The 23,845-nt window shown below is 36.6% G+C and overlaps 1 protein-coding gene across 2 annotated transcripts in view; it reads left to right on the top strand.

The window, feature by feature from the left end:
• ZFAND3 (zinc finger AN1-type containing 3) overlaps positions 1-23,845 on the top strand; it is a 136,758-nt gene that overhangs the window by 26,756 nt on the left and 86,157 nt on the right. For both annotated transcript variants that reach the window (XM_027641725.1, XM_027641726.1), the window contains exons 2-3: positions 5,397-5,437; positions 7,339-7,365. In XM_027641725.1, coding sequence (XP_027497526.1) covers positions 5,397-5,437; positions 7,339-7,365 — 68 coding nt within the window. The remainder of the gene's footprint in view (positions 1-5,396; positions 5,438-7,338; positions 7,366-23,845) is intronic.

Below are 23,845 nucleotides of genomic sequence, written 5' to 3'. Positions count from 1 at the left end.
CTGATTAATGACATTATTCATATTATGTTAAACTTTTTTGAACATACGGCCCCTGACAGTGTTGGACAGGTATCATTCAGGGGCTAAGATATGTTTGTGCTGTAGTGACACTGTGATCCCACTATAATTGCTCTATGGGAAGGGGAGCAGGAAGCATTTTATAACATCATGCATTTAATCACCAATGCAATTACAGTGCCACTGGAGTAGATATGTTTTCCTGCTACCAACTCTTAGGAACTTCTGAATCATAATGAATCATTACTAGATAAGCTGGAAAACCTTGTTTCCAGTAAAAAAATGCAGAATCTGGAATTTTGCAGTCACACCTAATTAGCATCTGAGGCTTAAATGTCTTTAAAATTAAATGTCTAATGTCCGTATGCTATATGAAAGCATTTTTTCTCCAAACCCCTTATTCTTCCATCATCAGAAGACAGATGAACAAAAATTATTTTCAAGAATTATGATTATTCTAGTGTTGTTTTTCAAGCATTGAGGAATATATACCCATACTAGAATCTTTACTTATTTTTTCTCTGATGCAGCTGCATGATTGTTGTCATTGGTGAGCACCTACACTAATAATACTAGTTCACCATTACTTTAAAAACTGTAGGCAGCATGCTAATAAAGGTGAAACTGAGCATTTTGCATTGCCCTTTGGCACTTGTGTAGAGTAAAACTAGTATTAGTTTTTAGTGTTTCTGGTTTGCCTTTTTTTTTATCTTTGAGATGGGATGATGAAGCTCTGAAGCACCTGACCCGCTGCTGGAAAATGGAGGATTTTGTTACGAAACCTTCATTATTTATTAGGTGTGCCTATCTAAGCTTCTTGGCAGAAGGTTGTTTTTGGAGACTATCTTAAGATCAGTCAAATTTTGGCATGCTTCTTTTTAACTCCCTTTGACTGCACAAAATTTCCACGTGTAACTTGTTCTTCAGATTGAGATTATCTTTTTTGATCCTGTCTGTTCTGTTCAACTACTGTACATCTGACAGCCTTTGAGATTTATGACTAGAATTCAGCTGCATTCTCTGGATGTGGTTTTGTATCGAAGTCATTTACTGGGAGAGGGGGAAGGAAAACCAAACTTTCAGTGAAGACAGGGTGGAATGCGCATTGATTTGGATGGTACCTTGCAGTGGTACTGTCAAATGGCAAGGAATAAAAGGAAAAGATAGTAATATGGAGCATAAAATTGAATAAATAACGTCGAGTACTCTTAGCGGAGTAGATAAGGCCACTCCACACCTTTATAAGAATGTACTGGAAGTACCATATGAAAATAGAATTGGGGAAGCAATCTCTTCAGTTTTCTTAATTAGTTGTGCTTTAGGATATGAACACGTATAGGGTTTGAAGTATGCGATTTTTGATATTTAATGACTCTTGCTGGCTCACACTTTGCATTATGGACCTTTAACTGGAGATGCAGATGTCCATCTCACTGAGGTTGGGACCTTTTGGTGGTCTGTGTGCGCATCTGTCTAAATGCTCTCGTAGTTTCCTTTGCTGTGGCGATTTGTAGGCACAACAGTGCAAGTGAGGGATGATGATTTGAGTAGCCTCAACTGTGCATTTTATTTTTTTTTACCCTTACATGCGATTTATTTCCTGCTAAAAGTATAAATATGTTATAACTTCCAGGCTTTCCCATTTCTGTACATTTCTTTCACTTCCAAAGTCCCCATGTTATTGCTACTACTTTCATGGTCATATTGTTAAGGCAGTGTTTTCTTTCTTTGGCAACGGGGGCAGTTTTAATACCCGCACTTTTTTCAGACTGAGCCCTGTGGAACGGTTGCGTGCAATCATTCTGGAGCCTCTTGGGTGTTCCAGCTGCCTTGAAGTATCCTCTGCCTCTAACTTAGTGTGCCACTTGACCTTCTGAGCTTGCTTCACCTTGTGGTTTCCAATCTACATAATAATTTTGTGTCACCCTTTAGTTAAATGATTTCTTTTTGACAGATAGAAGTACCTTCAAAGAGGGTTTAACTTTATATTCTGCCTCAGAGATAATACCATTCTATTTGACTTGATTTATCTATAAATATGAATATCTTTCTGAATACCAGCTTAAATTATGTACAAGTGAAGATTATAAATTATCAGTATAAAACCGGCTTGCTAGGGTTATTGTACATATATAATGTATACTGTGAGTAATTCTGGATTAGGTGCTGTTCAGCATGAACCTGAGTTTTATGGGGGAAATCTGGGAATTACTGTAAGTCCAGTTAAAAACCAGGGTGGTTTGATATCTGATTCAGAAGCATGTCGAATATCCCAATCTAACTGTGACAGAAGGGTGTAGAAATGTTGGGTCTCAGCCTAAAGACTTGCCATCTAAAACACGTGGTTCTCGCTGCCAGGACTGACTTTGAATTCTAGCTTTGCTGTGCCTTACTCACCAGTACAGTGATGATGTTCCTAGAAGCAGGAATTGTATTCCCTTCCCTAGGTTACCTGTGACCGTCTTTTTCCTATGAAGTGGAAATAGAGGGCTGTGTCATGACCAAGACTGATATTTCAGAACTTTGAGTGTTCCAAATAAAATTATCTCTAGAAATAACAGATATTACATTTGTATGATATATTTGAGAAGGTTGTCAAGAACAAAGAAATTTTATATGTTTGTGTTCCTCCTTGGCACTACGAGCTTTAGTGAATTCTGGAGTCGCTGAGAAATAATTAATATAAACCAGCGATGTGGTTAACAAGATGTGCCTCATGAGAGAACAGCAATATGCAGGCTTGCTCAATTTTAAGTCTGGTGAGTGAACCCTTGCCTGCTGTAAAGAGGAAATCCTGCCAATGAGATGAGGGATTTGTAGTGTAACAAAGAGCTATCGAACAATGTTTTACTTGACAGACAGTGACATGAATCTCAGATAATACCTAGTAAGTCTGATGTATGTAAACTGCGTCATGTGTTTTCTTTATAAAGCTTTTACTCTAATTAAATATTGCATTTTCAAAAAGAAGCTATTGGTGATCAGTGCTGTTACTCTAATAAAAATGCTCTCTTTTTAGTTATAGTATAATGATGATGTATCTGCACTCACATAAGTGGCTGTGTAAAAGAAACTAAGAGAAAAAACACTCAAAAGTTTAGATTCTCATGGTAGGTAGCAGCCTCAGACTGACTTGGATGCCCTGAAAAGACATATAGAAGGTTTGAGGAGAAAGTGATCCTTGAAACTATAACAGTGACCTGAAGTTATTTAGCTCACAAGGTCACTTGTCCAATAGCGCTGTCCTTTCAGAAAATCTGGGGGGTTTGTGTGTTGGGAATAAATGGCTTTTTTTTTTCTTCTTTTTCACATAGCTGTATGTTGTGTTTGCATCTGCATTTTCCATTGTTGGTGTGCTTTTAAGTAAATATTATATGAGGCTTTGGATTGATATTTAACAACTGAGATGGTTGGTTATACCACTATTGTCATTGCCCATTCTAGTGTCATCAGTATGAACCAGCTGAACTCTGCCTTTCTTTTTCTTTGCTGCCCCTGGGGTTTAATGGCTTTGCAGAGAAGCTCCTGCCTGGCATACTGAGCTCCTACAGAAGGTCTAACCCATAAGCAGTGAGTACTGAACTGCAGCACACTGATGCTGTAGGTGTTGACTCACTGTGCTGTTTTTAATTGCAGTTCTTTTGAAAGTAGATAGTCTTTGCAGATATTGAATCTTTGGGTATCTACCAATATGATGATATATTTGTATGGCTACAAATGCTTATCTGCTTTTCTTTTCCTGGGAATTAACTTTTCTTCTGTGCACATACTGTTTGCATTTAAAACTAGCTTTCATGTGTCTGTGGCTCTTGCTATAGCTGGCAAATGCTTATATCTCAAATCTGCAGTGATGTGTGTTCTTTTAAAATTCTTGAGCCTGATGTAAACCAGCTTTCAAATGTGCATGAATTGAAAAGCATCTGTAATGTTTCGATGTGACTAATGCTAAGATGTGATTGACCAAGTCTGGATTTACTTTTTTACTGGAAAGTCATTCAGAATAACCCTTTACAAACTCTGTGGGGAGAAAAAAATTCTATAATCCTGATATGTATGTTCATTTGTGACATAATTGCTTTGAAAAAATTGTCAAATTTTTTCTCTCAAAATAGCAAGCAGTTTTTTATAATTTATGTTGTTAAGGTACTGATCTCCTCTCAAAATTCCATCCATCTTTGGCTGGAAATAGAAAACAACTGTTTTGATTGTTTCAGTTGTTTTTGTGTATGCGTATTTCTAAAGATAAAGGTGCAGTTAATTTGGCTAAATTATATATTCCAGCTAGAGCTGCCCTGAGGAGGCAAAAAGGTCTCGTCTTGCCTGTCAATAGGTACTTTCAGATCTGCTCAGGGCGGCTTTAGTGCTTACATGTAATGGCAGAGCTGGTTCAGGAATGCTGAACAAATCAAATATTGGCTGGTGTGCACAGAAACTGGATTGTTCTTACTTAAAGACATTTCAACGCTTTCGAGAATATTCTCCAGGTCACTTTGTGAAGGAGATGTGATATTAGAAGAGAGCTTTTGTAAACTAGGAGGAACTTGTTCTCCCATAGAGTTTTGCTCTGGGTATTTTCATGATAGCCCTAGGGAGGTCTATAGCCATATATATATTTTTTTTTTTTTTTTTCTGTGAGCATACTGAGTTTCTGAGGTTTGAACACTTGTGGCATAATTGTATAGACAACTTTGGAGACATCTGGGAGGCTTAAGATATGGTGTTGTTCTCCAGCTGTTTTTCTCTCAGCTGAAGGTTGCTGCCCTCAAAGCTGAGCCACTCTAATGGATCATATGAACTGTCCTAGTCCATGTCAGTGCAGAGCCAGACAGGTTATTTTAAATTACTGCTGGATACAGCTGAGGGTAGTAATGAACAGCTTGAGGTAATAACTACTTAAGCCATTCCAGCTAGACTTCAAGAGCACATATGTCTGTGTCTTTATAAGTACAGTACTTTAATCTCTCCATTGCTGTATTGTATTCAGGATTTGTCAGGACTGCAGAGATGTTGCCAAGGGAAGTCTGATATTTAAGTGGAATGTATTGGTGCTTCCTGTCTATCATCATACTGCAGTAGAAAGATTTGAATAATGAATGTGTAACATATACATTGAATGGTAAAGGAAGCTTATTTTCATATATGAGGTAAATGTGTGGAAATCATGTTTTGGAAACTCTTCAAATTGGAAAGAGATTACCACATGAAGTCTCTTCCCTGACTCTGTTTCTAGTTCAGCTGTTTTCAACCACTTATCTTTGATTCTTAGCCATATAAGTTCTTACCCTCTCTGTGCCCTTTCCATTCCCCAGAAACATTCCCTGTATTGATTAGAAATATAATGAATTTTTTAGCTCTATTTTTTTTTATTTTTTGCCCAGGTCCAGCAAGACTATGAATCTCTGTTCCAAATGCTTTGCTGGTAAGTGCAGTAAAAGGTTTTGTGTTTTTGTTAGATTATTGAAACCACATTGTTGGCATCTCCTTTAGGATTTGTGCATGGGTTTCTCTTCTTTCAGTGTGTATATGTAATCAGGTTTTCCTCACTTCGTTGCTTCATTTCTTTGCTAATCAAGAACCTCTTGTATAAATGTACCCATCAAACCTTGTTCTTGAAGTTTATGGAATTTTGGTACATCCTTGAACTACAGAGCTCCACTACCAGCACAGCTCCTGTATGGATGATGTGGCTTTCAGAATGTCTGAATTGTAATTTGGAATTTCATAGAATTATTTTATAATAACCTCTGTTATATAGAATGGATAAAAAATGAAAAGGAAAAGTTGGTATAGAATACCTTGTTTCTTTTTACTTACAGCCCTTGAATGTTAAATCAGCAGTAGCTCATCGGTAGGCTAATTCTAATTACTGCATATTATTTCTTATTGTAAGATCATTGCTTTTGTGTAAAATCTTAGGAATTGTTATTTACCGTTTCCCATTAGCATCTTTTAGCTTTGCCTTTCTGAATTTTTTTTGGTATTATTTAATATTGTAAGCTAATTTTTAATTTTAATTAAAGTCCTGTCAGAGTTCATGATTTATAATTTGTCTTGGGGGAACCGATACAATTTTAAAAGGATCAGCATTTTTATTAAACTTTAAAGCTTTTTCAGCATTTTTTTAACAAAAAAATGAATTTTGACTCCTAGATTATAGATCTTAGGTTCAGCATCACTTCATTAAACAAATACATGGGAAATAAAGATTGTCCAAGGTTGTACAGCAAAATGATGCATATATTTCTCTGGCTGTTTTCCAAAGCCATGGGTCACTGGAATGGTGTATTGAAAAAAGTGTAAGTCCTTTCTTGTGCTCTTTCCCTGCTGACCACAGTCACAAACAAGTTACGAGGTCTTTGATTTGATTCAGTGAGACAGATATGTTCATATTAGCACTGTAAAAAGCTTATGTTTGTGTACCTCAGAAATGGGGGTGTTCTGAATCCGAGGCATCAAAATGGCCCATCCCTCACATTCTGAGTTTAGCAGAGTACCCAACACTTCTCAGACAGCAGACCAGGCATTAGGCAAAACATCTTTTATTTTGGTTTTACTGGTTTGGATTTTTTTTGTTTGCTTGGAATTCTGTTTCTGTTTAACAAGAAGAAAAGTTCTTGTCTTCTATTCTGCGATTCTTCTGAAACTCCATTACTTCTGATAAAGTTAATTTTTTTCTGTTGTAAAATTGCAAGATGATACACAAACAGTTGTGTGGTTGGGGACTGTGGGGGTGGGGGGAGGCGGGAAAGCTTATGTTTTTAAATTTTCAAGACATTCCTTAGAGCCTGTTTATTTTAATGAAATAAGTTCTTGGAAGAGTTTGAGTAACTTAAAAAGCTGCTATTAGTTGGAATAAAATAAGGTATTGTAGGAAAAGGCAAATTTACTCTATCTTTTTCAGACCTTAACTATGGTTCCTTCAACAAGTAGTATTGAAATAACCAGTTCTGTTGGAGTCATAACTTGAAACCTCTCAATGTCATCATTCCAACATAAAAGAATTTTTCTATTTTTTCTTTTTTCCTGATGTTACTGAAAATATTTTTGCCAGATTTTTTATACTGGGTTTCCAGCCACATACAGAAACAGAAAGATGTAGACTCTTGTTTCTAACACCACAGAGAGCAAGATTTTAGGCAAGTAAGGGCTTGAAGATGTTTTTCACTGTTTCAGGCACTCCAAAGAAAGGATGTGAAAAAAGTTCCTCTTTTTTAATATGGCAAATTATTTATTCAAATGTATTGAAGCAGGTTTGCATGTGAGAGAAAATTGCAAAATATGATTTCTCTTGACCATTGTTTCCTTTCTCTTTTATTTCAGAAAAAAGAAATCCACACAACGAAAAAGGTTAGTAACTTTTTACATTTTTTGTTGTTTTTTTTCAGGGAGAAGGGATAGAATCCAGTCTTCCTGTTTTTTAAAAAATTAATTTGAGACAAACACAGCAGGAAAGACCTTACATTTGTGTAAGCATTACTTTTTTATACATACCAGGGGAGAAGGGCAACAAGGGCTGAAAACGTTGTGTTTACAGTGCAGTATTTATTTGTGGAGCCTTCCTATCTTAACAGGTTTTTCAGACTTTCTGAACTATGTACATGTTTGTAAATATGTGGTTGTGAGCTGTTCTTTGCTTCTGCCCTTCCTGGCTTCCCCATTGTCCTGGTTCCAGCCAGGTCAGGATTAATTTTTGCAGTAGCCAGGAGCAGCATGGCTAGGACCTGGAGGTTATTCCATTCCCCCTCATGTCATTGCCAGGGGTGGGGGAAATGGACTCATTTCCAGGGAGAAAGGGTTCCTTCCATTTGAGAAAACGTGGCAGAGGGAGTGGCCGGTTCCAAGCAATCCTATGTGAATTGTTTGCCTATCTTGTACATTTTATTATTGATATTGTAGCTGTTACTGTGTGTTTTCTTACCTCATCGAAGTCTCCAGTAAATTGTTCTTATCTCACTCTGTGATCTTTACCTTTCGTGCCTCCAGTTCTCTGCTCCAACCTGCCACAGAGGGAGAGGAAGGGGGAGGGGGAGTGAGCGGCGTGGTTTGGAGTTTCAGTGGAGAATGTTCCTGAACCACAACACCCATCCCTTGGGAAAAAATGGTCATAGTTTGATATCCATTGTATTAATCAGCACAGAATTTGAGCAAAGGGCAATCGCCTGTCAGTTTGCCTTATTGTTTGACCAAATGCTTCTGATTTCTAAATTTATTATCAAAATAAATTCACTGAATTTTCACTCCCATTTGTACAAAGATGAAACAAACAGCAAAAGCAACCAGATTATGTAGCAGGGAGGCTGGCATTCCTTGTTTTGGCTATCTTCTGTACATTTTCTTACATTAAATGTGGGAATACTGTTCGCAATTTGTTACAGAGATTAAGTTCAGTTTTCTATGGCAAGAATGAGCTGTGTACTGCACAGATATATGCAACCATTTGCCCAGAAGTGCCCAGTGTTTTGGCCTAGATCTAGAAGGTTCACTAAACTCTTCTGTACAATCACAAATTTGCTGTTCATTTGCCCCAGACTAGCTCTTGGCTGGCACGTGAAGGTTGATAAATACTGTAGAGGAGCTTGAAGTTAACTGTCCTCTTCAGTCCTCTTTGCCGCCTCTTCTGAGAAGGAATACCTGATTTGTTTTACTTAAGCCCTGTAAAAGCAACAGACTTTTCAATATTCAAGAGCTTCTCTGAAATAATTTCAAGTGAATTGTAGTTCTGCAAAGTGCTTTAACATTGTCTCCAATTCAGTGCTGACTGTGTGCTATCAATGCCTCGAAGTCTCCAGATACAGTACAAATGTAATACTGCTTATTAAAGTGCTTCAAATTAAATATGCTCTTTAGATGGTTAAGACATAGTTGCTTCAGACTTTTCATTCATTGAGAATACAAATACAATAAAGTGGTGTTTTGGGGTTTTTTAATCAGCATATAGGCTGATGATTGAAAAATGCACATTACAGCCAGAGTATCTCCCTTAATGACAACACATCTTTCACTAAGACTGCAATGTCTCTTCTTTCAGTATGGTAAACTGTGAAATTGGAATGATTAAAATACAGGACAGTGATGAATGAAATTTTTCAAAAGTACTCTTATGAACATAACTTTGCTCCCATTGGATTTATGGAAGTTTTAATATCAACTTCAGGTAGGGACAGTGTATGAGTACCTTTTGAAACGTCGCTTTTATAAAGTAAGGTCTTTCAGGCAGGAATTCTACATTTGTGGAAACAACACCTGGTACCTCAAGAACTCAATTTTAATTGGAACCTCTGGGAACAGTCACAGAACAAACTATTATGGAGCAAGAACAAATATTTAAATACAGAAAATGGTGAAATTATACTTTCTACTTAAATGATGCCAAAAACACATAGTCTGCCTTTAATCCATTTGATTGTGATCTTAGAAGGTTTAGTGCATTGGAAAGAGGGATGCAGGAAGTGGATTTCAGCTTGTTCAATAGTATGTGAAGCTGAAGGTAAGTGCAGCAGGAAGGTTTGGTGGACAGATGCACTTGGAAAACTGGAAGAAGATAAAGTTATGATTAGAGTATTCATGGATTTGTGAATCAAATTAATAGCCCTTCTGTCTCAATGTGTAATTGAAACTTCTAGAAGTGGGTGTCATTTCTTAATCCAACTGTACAATATTTATGCTCACATTCTGCAAAACACTAGATCAGCATCATTTAAATTGAGAAAATAATTCAATGATATAAATCAAGAATTTTCTGAGTTTTAAGGGCTTTACCCTTACTGAACTGTTAGTTCAGTTTTATTTTTAGATTTAAATAAAGCATTTTTTTTACATACTGTTTTCTTGATGAGTAAAAAAAATTACAGATTTTTAATCTCCATCTAACAAGCAGAAAATCAGTATTGCTGGAAATGCATATGTATTTTCAATGTGTATGTTTAGCTCTATGCTAGGTTATGAAATTTTGTAACCTTTTATTTTCCTGAATTGGAAAGATCTAGTAAGGGGGTGGGAAATAAAAATAGATAGTAATATCTGCTATATAAGATACCTGAACTCTTACTGTAGAGTTATTTCATATTTTTGTGCATCTCAACCATCCTGCTTTCTTGAGCAGACCTTTATTTTGTCATGCTTAAGTCACACACAGTTTTTGAAGCTTACAAAATTGGGACTTTTATGTGGCTCAGAGTTACTGAATAATAATTTCTTTTCTCTTGGTTTTTGTAAATCTTGGGAGCTGTTTAGAGCTTGTCTGTTATTACTGCCATGTCTGGCAGTAATAACACCTACTGTAAGCATGAGCTGGCAAAAATCAGTGTTCCTGCCGAAATAGATTTTGCTGTTAATTAACTGCTAATTTGATCCTTAGTCAAGCTTTCAGCTTGCTTTCTGGAAACCTTTTCAACAGATGTATCTTGGATGTTTCTAGTTCAAATTTTGTTTTCTTTGCTGTATCCTATTTTACGATAAATGATAAATTATGCCACCAAGCCTTACAGAGTTCAAGAAGCATTTGGGTGATACTCTCAGGCACATGGTGTGACTCTTGGGGATGATCCTGAGCAGGGCCAGGAGTTGGACTCAGTGATCCTTGTGGGTCCCTTCCAACTCAGTGTAGTCTGTGATTCAGCCCTTCTGTTCATAAAGTTTTCAGTCCTAAATGAATGATTAAAAATCTTTTAGGTTTGCATTTTTCATATGCTTGTAATTTTCAACATGAATCCACAAGTTTTTAGTACTTTGTTGGAAAAGCAGCGAACATTTTCAGAAGTTCGAAAACATCACTAAAGAATTAGTTTTCTTTATCACTGCACAAGACTTTTCTTTTTTCAGTATGATATTCCCTTTGTTGGCTCCTGATGGAAACCAGTGCCTCAATATGTTGCTTCATTAGGCTACAATTTGTTGCTGTATTCATGTTGGTCTTTGTATTTTGAAGTACATGGAGTGCTTGCTACAAAAAACATCACTCACTGGCTAGAGCTTGAAAGCAGTCAGGCTTCATCTTCTCAGATTTGCAGCTAAATATTTCTTTGGAAAATTGTATAGCTGGTTACAGTGGCAGCAAAAATATTTCTAATTTCTAGAACACTACTAATAGAAAATTGTAACATTTCAGAGATAACCATAGATATTGTTTGGCATCCATTCAATTTCTTTTACTTTATACCCAAAGAATTTCTAAAAGGGAAAGGATGGTAGGAAAAAGATGTCTTGGCATAGTTAATGAACTTGAAAGATGAGATGTATGCTAAACTTGAGAAAAAAGTCACCAGGAAATGGAATTAAGAAAAAATTGGATAAACTACTTCAGTTGAGCTTCAGTTATTTATAAGCTTGATTTGCACTGCTGACCCCAGTGACTCTTTTTACACTGTTGGTATGCATTATTCTGTGGCTTTAAAAAAATGTAAAGATCTGAGTAATAGCTCTGTTTGGTTTGTTAGAACAGGGCAATATTTTGTGGAAGGGTTCAGAAGGGACTTACGGATTTTTAGTTGACTCCTTTTCCCCTAACCTGGCTTAAAGTTTTAGAGGGGAAATACAAATTAATAGAAAATTAGTTTATTAAAATACAGTTGTATGATGTAAGCTTAGGACTAATCGTTTTACTGCTGTGAAAAGTAACATCAACCAAATCATCCGGCATGTTTATACTACACCGTCTTAGGTCTCCATAAATAAAGGAGAATTGGAAATTTGGGAGAGAAGGATACCTGAAGCTTTCTAGCCTTGTTGGAACTATATGAGTTAAATAGAGAACACATGTTGAGTGAAGTTAGTAAAGCATTACTTGAGGGGTCCACTTTTTTTGTTACTGTCATGGCATGGAAGCTGTGGAGTACAGTGCTCCTATGTTTCTTTGTGTCAATGCTGATATAATTTGGCTGTGCATTATGTAAAAAGGCATTAAAGATGCTGTGTAGAAGACATAACTCTCATTTGCTCGGGACCTGGCTGTGTGGAGTAGTGCAGTGAAGGGTGTGAACAAGAGCCAATGGTTCAGCTGCTCGTTTGGTTTGCTCAAATATTTTGTCCTTTTTCGTCCTCTTTTATCTTCCCCCATATAAAACAGTGGGAAGGGGTGAGCACTGATGGAGGACAGACCCATGAAGTTTCTTTACAATTGTTAGTGGAAGAAAGAGAATTTCTTTCACAGCTGTCACTCAAATGTTGTGTTCTGCTTTTTCTCTTTTCTTCTTCCTGGCTACTACAAGTTAGTAGGGCATTATCCCATCACATTTGTAAGTGTCATTTCACCAACACAATCTAGTAAAACTGAATGCCTTTTAATTAATAACTTTATCATTTTACAGTCAATCCTGTCAGCAAACTACCCTGTAGGACATTGGTGGCTGTTGGATTGTGTCTTGGGAAATAAAGTCTGGTTGTCTGGGGCTCATTTGTTAAAGATATAAACTCTACTCATGCAAAACTATGACCCTTTGTCAGTGCTGGCTACCCGAAAAGACTGTCAAATAGTCTTAATTTAATTATTTTTCTGTCTTGAAATGACTTTACTGATATTTTCCATGTGGTTTTTTTTTCTTATCTCAAGGGTTGGACAGTTCCATTGTACAGATTGATCTACAAGCAAAGAAAAGGGCTCAGCTCTCACTTTTTCCTTAGACTTGCCTTAGTTTTTCATAGCTCTGTTTTTGAATGTATATCCTTCTTTATGGTAAAACCAGTTTCTTTCTATTTTGCTAATATCTTGTTCACCTTCTAACCTTTCCAAATGACTTGTGGAAACACCAGCTGTAATTTAGTCTCCTGTGTACAGGTTCTCTGTTGATGTAAAAAAAAAAAGTTTAGAAATATGACTTAATTGCTATGATGTTTGCACATTACCAGCATGAAAGCAGACTTATCAAGGATGTGCAACCCACAGGTTTAATTTATTAAACTTTCTTGTAACTCCGTTCTCCTCTAAATGTGTGCATGAGACAGGAGAAGGAATGTTTTTGCTCTTTTCTAATTTAGCAATTTGCTTGATTTATAGAAAAGTCTGTGCTCTGCTTTGTGTATTTGCTTGTTTGGAATCCTTCTATAGTTTATAGAGACAGTAGTGATTTGTTCCTTAGCCTCCCTGTGGAGTTTGTTCCATATTACAATCTAATTCCATGTCCGTGCACTCCTGAGCTGTTAATTTGTACATTTCGATGCAGTTTGTTTCATCGTGTTTTTGTAATCCAAACTGAATCTAACGAGCTATGTGCTTTGGGGACCCAGCCTTGCCTTGCCAATTAGAACAAGTGGTTACTGAGAGAGAGCATGTTTTAAATAAAACATGGCACCTCTGCGTGGGACCAGCAGCCTTTGGGGAATAAAAGAGAATATTTAACTCTTTGTGACTGAGAAGAGAGGTCAGATCAGTGGGCACATTTTAGAAACATTCAGCTTATTCCTTTAAAAAGTATTATGCAGATTTTGTCTTGCAAATAAAATGTAGTTTGGCACTGGAGATGTGTCAGGCACTACTGCATGGGAGTATTTAGGAATGCACAAGGATATCTATCGAGGTGACTGCATGTTTTCTAGGGTTCTAATTACTAGTGCCATATGAAAATTGTACGGGACTAGCAGCTAACCTTTCTCTTTCCCCTTGTACTGTTACACAAGAGTCCAAGGTGGAACAGGAGAAGTGCTAGGTGGTAAAAAAACTGGTTTCAAAAGGCATTTTACAAGGGAAGGAATCTAGAGCCAGTTTTTTTTTAATAAGTACTAAGGTTATATGCTAGGTGGCCAAGAGGAAGTTACTCTGCCATTTTGAGGTAGCTGGGAAAGTGTACCTCTATGATCAGTATTTGTGGTGGTTGAAGAAATTATCCAGCATTCTGCTCGTCCTTACACTAACTAAACTTCCTGGTGAATTCAAGCAGAACACAACAGTGATTTTGGCCAGGTAACTCTGCTTGCAATTATTGCATTCCAGCCCCAACATTTCCTTTCCTCTCTCATCCCTATTAACTTGTACATGCTTGAGCATCTCCAAATGGAAGTAGTTACTGTCCAACAAGAACCCTTAACGAAGGACAGTGAGAAAGAATTTAGGCGAGCAGTCACAGTGATGGGCTGGACAACATTTCAGCAATTCTTGCCTACACAAACAAGGCAAGACCAAGAAAGACCTTCCTTGTGAAAAGGTTTTTGGCTCAGCAGCTTGGTGTTAAGGAAAGTATAGCTGTTCACTAAGGTGATTTAAGCTGTTAGAGGAGCAGGTGTACGGGACACATGTGATCTGGATAATAGAACAAAATGTAACTGATGACTTTTCAGTTGTTTATCTGTTTTATGTAAAAAGAATGTGATCTAGCAGCTAGACAGCTGATTAGGATCCTAGGACTTGATTTCCTTTTCACAGTCAGTGAGCATTTCTTAGTGATACTAGACAAGTTGCTTTTTTTGTCTCCTAATTCCATTCCTCATCAGTTACTGAGAGATGATAGTACTTCCCTCTTAATTTTGGACACGCTGATTTTGGACTTGCCTTTTATACCCTTGAGGAATGGATGCAGCTAGGGACCTTTTGTTTCTTTATTTTGTCTTAGCCTTCATAAGTCTTAGGCAAAATTCTGGAATTTCAGTTCTCTTCTGTGTGTGGCTGTTCTACAGTTACATTTCCGTTCTTCATCTTTGTGACACTTTATCTTCTGTTCAGTTTGTTTATCTTCTTAATTTAAAAGAAATCACATTGCTCTGTTGCAATTAATGTGTACCAGATTGGGGTTTTTTTAAAAACTTTTAATGCTGTTTCTTATGGAGCCTGCAAACATTCCAGTCATTTTTTATTCATACCAGTTTTCATATGTATTGCAAATCTTGTATGTTCTCACAAAGTTAGTCACCAGAGGGCAAACTGTTCATGCAGATTTAGTCAACACAACTATAACTTTAAGGTTTTTAAAAAAAATCACAGTGTCTATGAATGAGTTTGCATGTAGTACAGAGGTACAAAAGTTAAGATATTATGTTGAACGAGATGGAATTCTTGAAGGTTAACATTTAAACTGTTGGACTAATTTGCAAACTTTGGGGGAAAAAATACCCCTTGATAATTTTTCTTCTTTGTTATCACATTAAATATCCCTTATTAAGTAAGTTATTTAGGATCACTTATAAATAAATGTAAAAAGTGATTAAATATCATTTAACTGTTAGTCCAGGAGAATATTAGTAGGTTAAAATAGTTTCCAGCAGGAATATCTTTATCCTTAAATGTGTAGATGAATCTCCATTGTGGGGGCAGAGCTGTGTGTTTGTAATTTTATATTGGAGATCTCTAAGCCTGCAGGACTATTGATAAGGCCTTTCTGGTAAAACTATCTGAAAGAACTGCATCTCTAATAACTGAATGTGTAAGATTTTGCTCCTTTCTTTTGCAGAAAGCATAGGCTATTGACTGAATCTGATGCTGAAGATTTAGGAAATGACTAGACAGGTTATGGTGCCATAATAATTAATCCAGTCTGTGTGTATCCATTATAACTGTCTTTTAATTATGATAAAAGGATCAAAGAGTACAGGAAAGCATAAGATTACTGGCCTACTCTGGTTTAAATCACAGGTCAGTAGATATCATCTAGGTAAGCTCTGCTTGTTGAAAATGTCTCCTTGAAACAGATATCCTGTCCTGATGTGAAGCCACTGGGGGTTCTGCATGCACCATGGGCTCCAGTATTTCTAATGTATAGTCTCTCTCACTATTAAGTAATACTAAGGTGTGCCTTCTTAATTGCAACACTGTAGAGATGTTTATTCAGAATTGAACTCTCATTTGTTGTACTGAATAGGAGGCAATATAAGACATTCTGTCATGCCCTGTATCTTCTTACCAGGACACTTGCACATTTGAGCTGAATGGAGAATAATTATTTTCTTTATATAATTTCTTTAAATAACTCATTAGCCCCCTAGTGTTTCAAGAAAATAAGAAATTTACCATCTTGGCATTTTTGTGAGTCAAGGTTGTGATATTCTTGTTCACTGTACATAGATAAGAATCTAAACCACAAATGTCAAACATCCACACATATTGGAATTATATATTGGATATCAACTTGGAGAAGCCTTGGAACTGTAGTCCTTTCCTAATCTCCGTCCCACAAGGCATATAATTTTTTGATGCTTTAAACATTGAAAGTACACATCTTCTGACCTCGATGGAACTGCAGGGGTATTTAGTGCTTCTCCTAGTGGGGACCCAAGAATCCTAATTTGAACATCTTGAAAATAAATACGAGGAGGAACTTACAAAAGTCATGTTAGAATTCTGTGGCAGAGAACATGAGTAGAATTTAGTTCTCTTTGATTTCTCTTTGATTTCCTTGAGGTTAAAACAAAGTCAAGGGTCTAGCAGAAAGGAGCTCTGCTTTCTGTAAGATACCAGTTGCACATTGTGAACATTTTTCATTCTATCCAGTAAGCAAGTTAAGGGGCTTCTAAAAGAGAACTTCTGTGACTGCATGCATTATGAAAATAATTTCAAATTAAATAAAGAGGTCAGATCACAAGTGTACAAAATTGATTTGATCAGGTGCTTACTTATTTCAGAGTGCTTGACTTTTCAAGCTTAGTGTAGGATTTTGCCATCCTTTAATGCCACTCCCATCCATCTAGTATAAATAAATGCAGTTATATGGAACTGTGACTGTTACTGGCCAAAGTATTTGGAAACCATGAATCAGGAATCTTGATTCTGAGCTGCTGGGCTGCAGTCAAGTGACGAGTTGGACCCAAACACTCTGTCTCAGTTGGGATCAGAAGTGCTGAAGCTGAACAAGCAGTCTAGCCGCGGTCTTCTGTAGAGTGTATCTTCTGAGATTTTTTCTTACTGCAACAAAAAGTGATAGTCTTCAAAGCACAATAGAAGACTTTTCTCCCTCTCCTCTGCATTAAGGCTCATCAAGCAAATGCAGAGGGAGGCTCTGGTTTGTATATTTTTAACTGCTAATGTTACCTACACCGTAGCCGTTTATTACTTGAATAAGTGAACACCTAAATTTCATGATGTGCAGGGTTAATGAACTTAACGTATAAGGAGGAAACGTTGGAGATTTCTAAACTTCTATTCTGTATTTATGTACACTTACATACCTTACTACTAAGCAAAAGCAGTAGCATTTTTATTTGTTTTCAGCTCCTAAATAATAGGAGCTTTTATATTTTGGGATTGGTCCAGCTCTGTGGGAAAGGTCCCATATAAATGGTGAGCCAATTTGAACAGAAAATAGATATCTTTGGGGATTGTAAGCATTAGAAATGACCAAAAGTAAACTTGTAGATTTCGAACAAGATTGCTCAAAGTGGACTTAGTATTCACTAGAAGTTGTTTGCAGTGAGCTACATCAGGAATAAAAGACTGATTTCTTTGTTGGTAATTGTATAAGTTACAGGCTTTGCTCTTTTAACAAAAGATGGTGGGGTTTTGCCTTCTGTCTTGAGTTTTGCTTCAGAGTAGGGAAAAAAACCAACTTTCAACACTTTAGAGGGTATCTGTGGAGGTAAATACCAGTCTGGCTCATTTCTAGGTTGAAAAGGAAATATATTGTGCTATTTACCAGCATGTTCTAGCGATGTTTAATATAGCATTACTGCTCCTAATAGACAAGCTTTCGTTCACCTCTATTGACATGTCCTACCCTGCAATGTGTGAAGAAATAGAAAGCTGATCCCAGTGTAGGTGAATGCAGTCTTTCACCGTGACATTTTCTGTGCCTCAGCAAAGTCTGTGCATAGCTTCAAGTCCTCAGGAGAACTGCTGTCTGCTGAAACGCTTTGAGCAGCAATTTGAAAACTACATTATGACAATTTTTTTTTCCTTGAGACTCACTAGTATGTAGAGAAAATTGTGATAGATGTAAATAATTCTGCAAATACAAAGTATATAATGGGTGTTGACATCTACTCTGTTGACAGAGGTAAGTAAAATGGTTAGAAATAGCTCAAATGTTAGTCTTCATTCTGCACTTCTGTTAGTTCCATAATTATAATTTTTAAAGAGTTAAAATAACAGGAAACTTTTAAAGGGTTTAATTTACGATAGATGTAGCAGTCACTTGTTTTGATAATCAACACATTGTAATCATAGTTGATATGTAACTGCAGCTAGTTGGAGGTAACTGGTGGGTCCCAGTATGAATATTTTCTTTTTTTTTTTTTTTTAAATGAACTCTTGAATCTATGCACAACTGAATTGTAAAACACAGTGTCTCAGAATCCAAAATCAAGATGCCTGACAGTATTCTCCAAATCAGTATATCTGGTAGCTGTGGATAGCATTAAGGTCTCCAGTGCGTTTCAGTCATTTTTCCCCTCCGTTTTTCTTTTTCTTATTTTGAAAGGGTCCTGGTGTGCTTTAGTTGGGGAAAAAATATATAGGAATATTCATCAAGGAGATTTAGAAATGCAGAGTGCTGAAAGCTTTTGTAACAGAGCCTGTTTTTCTTGGTAGTAACCAAATGAGCTTTTTTGATGTAAAGGTCAGATTTCATGTATTTGTTCCCACTTGAGCTCTTTCTGGACAGACCAAAAGCTATTTTGCTCTTGATTTATAAGATATTTACTGTGAGTTAGTACTGCATAAACATCTGACATTGTGAGCAGCTCTGGGTACTGCTGACCATGCATTGATGAAAGGAATTTTAAGATATTTATTGGGGCCTTTTCTGCAGGTACTGTAGCAAAGTACAGAATGCAGAAAGGAGAGCAGAATTAATTGTTTTGTTTTTAACTTGAAACTGTTTTCTCTTTCACACAGCAAGCTGCAGTAACTCCCTGCAGAGAGAATGAATGGTCAGTTGTGACTCCATACACACACCTGAGCCTGAGAAATTAGTTGGGCCATAACGTAATAGGAAGGAAAATGTATGACTCATTCACTTTTAACTTCTGAAGATGATGATGTCAGTAGGACTTGAGATTACATCTTCCTTTAGGAGACTTCAGAAAAAAATCAAACCACAAATCTTGTATACTATTATGTCAGCTTGTTCTGTAGTTAGACTTACCAAGGTTCAAATGAGAGCCTAGCTGCGTTATATTAAAAAAAAAGCTAAGCAGATAATCTTATTGGTGTGATGACACATAATTTATATAAATTCAAGTTGAAGATACTTTCTGTGAAGAAAGTTTTACTAACATTCTGTTAACATGAGAGCAGTCATTTTTACCAACAGAAGTACCTCTAAATAAATACAAAGCATTTCAGGTGACTCCTTATTTAACGAAGTAATCAATTTTATGTTCCTATATTTGTGGACTTTCTGTGAAATTCCAGTTTTCATTGACATGTATTCCTAAATTATCAATAGGCAAGCTAGTAAACAAGAAGTGTCCAGCAAACAGGACAAATACTAAGCTTAAGTATTATGTAAATGTAAACTTTTAAACATGATGACCAATTTGTAAAACATTTTGGTTAAAATTAATCTTTTATGAAACAAGATTAGAATAACATGTATTAAGTTTAAAATCTGACAACTCTAAAGCTGCCAGGTTAGAACCTATTTCTTCCATTTCTCCTTTCATAGTGAAATTTGAAGGACTTTGGGACCTGAAAATTGAAGGAAACGGTAAGCTACTGTGAGATTGTATTCTTGAGCAGGGGAAGAAATCCTGTGTTCTTTTTTACATTCTCCATCAAGTTGGAGGCTGAGTAGCTGTAGAACCTGTGTAAGCAACTAACTGCAAGGGTTGAGATGTTTGCTGGTTTCTACCCGGCCTTCCTTTTCACTTAGCCAAAAGGAAGGTTTGGCTTTTAGACTCTCAGTTGAAGCCCTTTAGCATGTAGCTTGGCATATGTCTGGGTCACCCTCTGCCCTCTTTGGTTCCCATTCAATGAAATGGAGTTGGGTGGGCAGAGGAGTTAGAGTGGCATGGCATTTACTGTGTCCAAACCAGTGACTCCCCCCACCCACCACCACCCCCTTGTATTAAAAATCTCTTTTTGCCCTTTTATATTGTGCCTTACATTGCATTCAGAAGAATACTGTATTCTAGTAAGGACATGGGCACCTTTACAAAACACTTAATTCATGCATAACTGGGTTATGGAAGAGAAAGTTTCCTGAGTTTTGACTGTACTTGTAGGTTCCAGTTTGAATGTGGTTGAGTGAAACTAGTAGCAAATTACTGTCATGGCTTTTTTTGGCCAGTGCTGTTCTGGCTCTCTAAGTACAACTTTCTTCCCTAAAACCTTTCTATGTTAGTATTTAGTATCACTTATTAAATAGAGGCTTAATATGGAATTGCATTTCGTGGTTAACTGCAACTCATTTTCTGCTCTTTGCTCAAGGGAAAGCAAGAAGGAGGCTTCCTGCCTCTTTCCCCAGTTTTACTGCTGGTTAGGGAAACTGAGACTATAAAAGTTAACTTTATTTTTTTCTGCTATATAAGTTTGTGCAGCAAGGTATTAACAATTTCTCAGTTGTGCCCTGGCCTATTAGCAGGAATATACAGTGGTACAAGAATGAATTTGTTGCAAATTTTATGCCTCCATGACTTATTGTAGAACGTTATCCTGCTGCAGTGTTATTAAGTCATATTTCATCTCTTAAATTAATGTTGACAGTCTGTTACTGGATTTGTTCTTGTCTTCAAATTGGAACATAAAGGAAAAACATCTTATTGCTGGAATATTAAAATTAATTGTTTAAGTACCTTGCTTGAAGTAGAATTCTACTAGAAAGATTATAGTGTAAAATCAAGGTGTGATTTAGATTTGCTTGCATGTGTGAAAAAGTGCTTTTGGAGCATTCAGGGCATCAGGAGAATGCAGGAGGTGAGGATGAGTTGAAATTGCTGTGAGAAAGGGGAAACTGCGGAAGAGGAGATACCTGTGTCCATCCGTGTCAGTATTGCAGTGTTTGGTGATGTGAATGTTATGGGATGTACAGTGAGGTGGGAAAGCTGTTTGAAATTAAATGTCAGTCCTGGTGGTTGGGTTTGTTTTTTTTGCTTTGAAAAGAATCTTTTTGCAAAAGGGGGTGCAGGTTTGGAGCTGGCATTTTGCAATAGATTTGCAATTTCACTATAGATTTTTGCTCTGATTCTAGAAGTTATTGATAAGGAATTTCTGTTTGCCTATGGAAGATAAACTGGCTTGATATAGTATTCAATAGAAACTGGATTATAAACATTTTAGAATACTCCAGATGAAGCATTTGCTTTTAACTTTAAGAAAGGGAGAGATCCATAGAGATTGAACTGGAGTGCTCAGCATAACCAGTAAGAGATTGGGGAGGTGGAAAGAAATTCTTTGTTTTGCTTATAAGATAATTTGACCATCATGCTTGGAGGCTTTACACTCCTTCAGACAGAGCACAGGCATAAATGTAGGTGAACTGGTATTTGACAAGTGGTGGAGCACAGACGTCTGCCAAGAGGGATGTGTGCAAGGAAACCACTCAACACCTTTACAGCAACAACAACTACAAAAAAGGTGAATAGCAAATAATTCACCAGTTACCAGCCCTAGGAAGAAGCACTCAATTTTCTGGTAGTTTTTAAGTTGGACATTTCAGCATGTGTTATATTCATTAGGCAAGTGGTGATTTGTTCTTGCTGTTTTGTATTTGTTTTGTTTTTTTGGTCCTGATGGGATGGCCAGCATGTGGCATCTGAGGAAAGAGAAAATTTTCTTCAGTTTGATATGTGGGACAATGGTGTTTTTCGAGGAGTTTTTCTAGTGCCTTGTCATCTGCTTGCTCTCTTGTAGAGTGACAACACAATTGCATACGGTGTATTCTTTTAACACGTTTGTTTAAAATTAACATCTTCAAGTTTTATTCAGCTGGCTGAACTATAAAATGAAATTTGCTTTACATTGGTTTTAATAGTTTTGTGCATAAAACTTTTTCAGTTGGTGCAAACTGCTGGTTAAAGTAGAGTCTTGCACTGGACGGAGGGGTAGGTAAAGACAGGAAAGTTAGGGTTAGAGTTAGCTTCTTTTTCTGGCTGATATTGCTGAAATTTAGATCATGAAAGCAGTAATAAACTTTTCTACCAAAAGTCCAAGTAGTATGTCTCATCTGGTGAGACTGACTCTTATTGTAATTACATTTGTGGAGAAGAAAGCTTTTGTTTGCTGGAAGCCATAAACTAGTGAAGTAAAACCAGTTTGATCACCTAGTCCCTCTGCAGATGGCACAGGATTTCTGATATACTTTTTTGGCATGTGGTGTGGGCTACAGAAATTGCTTTGAGGATAAAAGGCAAATAAGTTCATGGAATTGCTTCATCTTTTCAAAGGACAAAGAGAAAGCACTCATTTTGCTGGTGTCTACCAAATGAGATACTGAGAGGAATTGGAATACATATACTTAAAATCTGAGAATTGCTCTGCAAGTACAAAAAAATCATGGTGTCAAACACCATATTTTTGCTCTAGAAGTTGTAGAATAAAAACATAAGATTTGTGAATGTGTTAGCTTTCCAATAAAGCCCAAAAGATGAGTGTGAGTTTTCTAATGTTAACATAAGTCAGAGGTAACCCTGATTTTTATTTTTTTTGTTATTCCTTTTAATCATCCTTCTTTCTTCTGAGAAGTGAGACTTTCACATAATGTCAGGTATAGCTTGGCACAGACTTGAAGAATCTGAGGCATGTACCTTACTTTGGAGTTGTCTTTTTTCAAGAATTCTTATAATGCTGTCAGTCTAACTTAGCTTTTTCTAACTTGGCCTCATAGGCTGCCGCTCCTGCCTTAGAAGGTACTCATGATTAATCCCAACTTAGAATGGATCATTACCTTTATTTTTTTTTTTAAAGGTTTGTATGAAAGTTCATATTATTCAGTTTGATCTACAGAAATGCTCAAAAGAAAATGGGGAATCTGTTTGAACAGAAAAAACTTCATTTAACGAGGGACCAAGCTTGGGATCTCTCTATTCCAGAGGGCAATAGTTTGTGCTGCCAAGGTCTATAGGTACCTGCTGGAAACAGTTCCCTCATACTAGACAGCTCTTTGTCATGTCCCTGTCCCTCCACTTTTTTTGTTCTGGTTTAATTCAGAAGATGACACATCTGTCAGTGTGGTAAAACCTTACTGAATGCGATACAAAGAGGTTAAAGCAAAGCATCTGTATCTCTGATAGCTTTCTGAAAAGCAGTTTTAATCCCTAGGGTATGGTACATTGCCTGTCTTATATGATCAGTGGTAAGTGTTCCTTACAAATCAGGCATTCTCTGGTAACCTCTTCAAATTCTTGCAATCAAACCCACAGTGTTCAAGAATTATAAAACCAATATTGTGAAGGTTCTCTGAAAAGCAGATGTGCATTAACGTGTTAAGCAGCATGCTTCCTAGTGTTTTTCACTGAGAGAAAATAAGTGAAAACTTAACAGTTTTTATACTTTGTTAATGTGGTAAGTCATTTGTGATAATGCTTCCCCATGTCATCTTCTTCCCTGTAGGTATAAATGGTAAATGTGAACTGCATTTTTGAAGGATTTTTCTGCATCTGTGCTGTCTGGTGTTTAAATTGATTGGGCCTTTTCTTTTAACTCTTATAATGAGATTTCAAAACTGTTTTAGTTTCTGATCAAGGCTTTCAGATATGTTCACACTTCAAATGTAGTGGGCTGTGAGTAAATATTTTTTTCTGTGTGTAAACTTATTACTTTTCCAAAGGAGCTTAAAATCAATCTTAACTCTAACCTCACAATATTGTATTTGTGTGATATTGGACTTTTGTATTTGTGTGATTTGGATTCGAAAATTGAGGGTAAGGTCAAGTTACTAGGTCCTGGCAGACAAATTGTGAAAGGTGTAGTAGCTAACTGGAAGAGAATCTGCAGAGAAACAGTGCTCTCTTTTGAAAATTTGTAATATTTAAT

The sequence above is a fragment of the Corapipo altera genome, unplaced genomic scaffold (assembly GCF_003945725.1).
Source record: "Corapipo altera isolate COAL_440 unplaced genomic scaffold, ASM394572v1 48b, whole genome shotgun sequence".
In the NCBI taxonomy this organism is placed as follows: domain Eukaryota; kingdom Metazoa; phylum Chordata; class Aves; order Passeriformes; family Pipridae; genus Corapipo; species Corapipo altera.
Note: the sequence above shows the minus strand (reverse complement) of the source record. Positions and strands in the feature narration are given on the sequence as shown.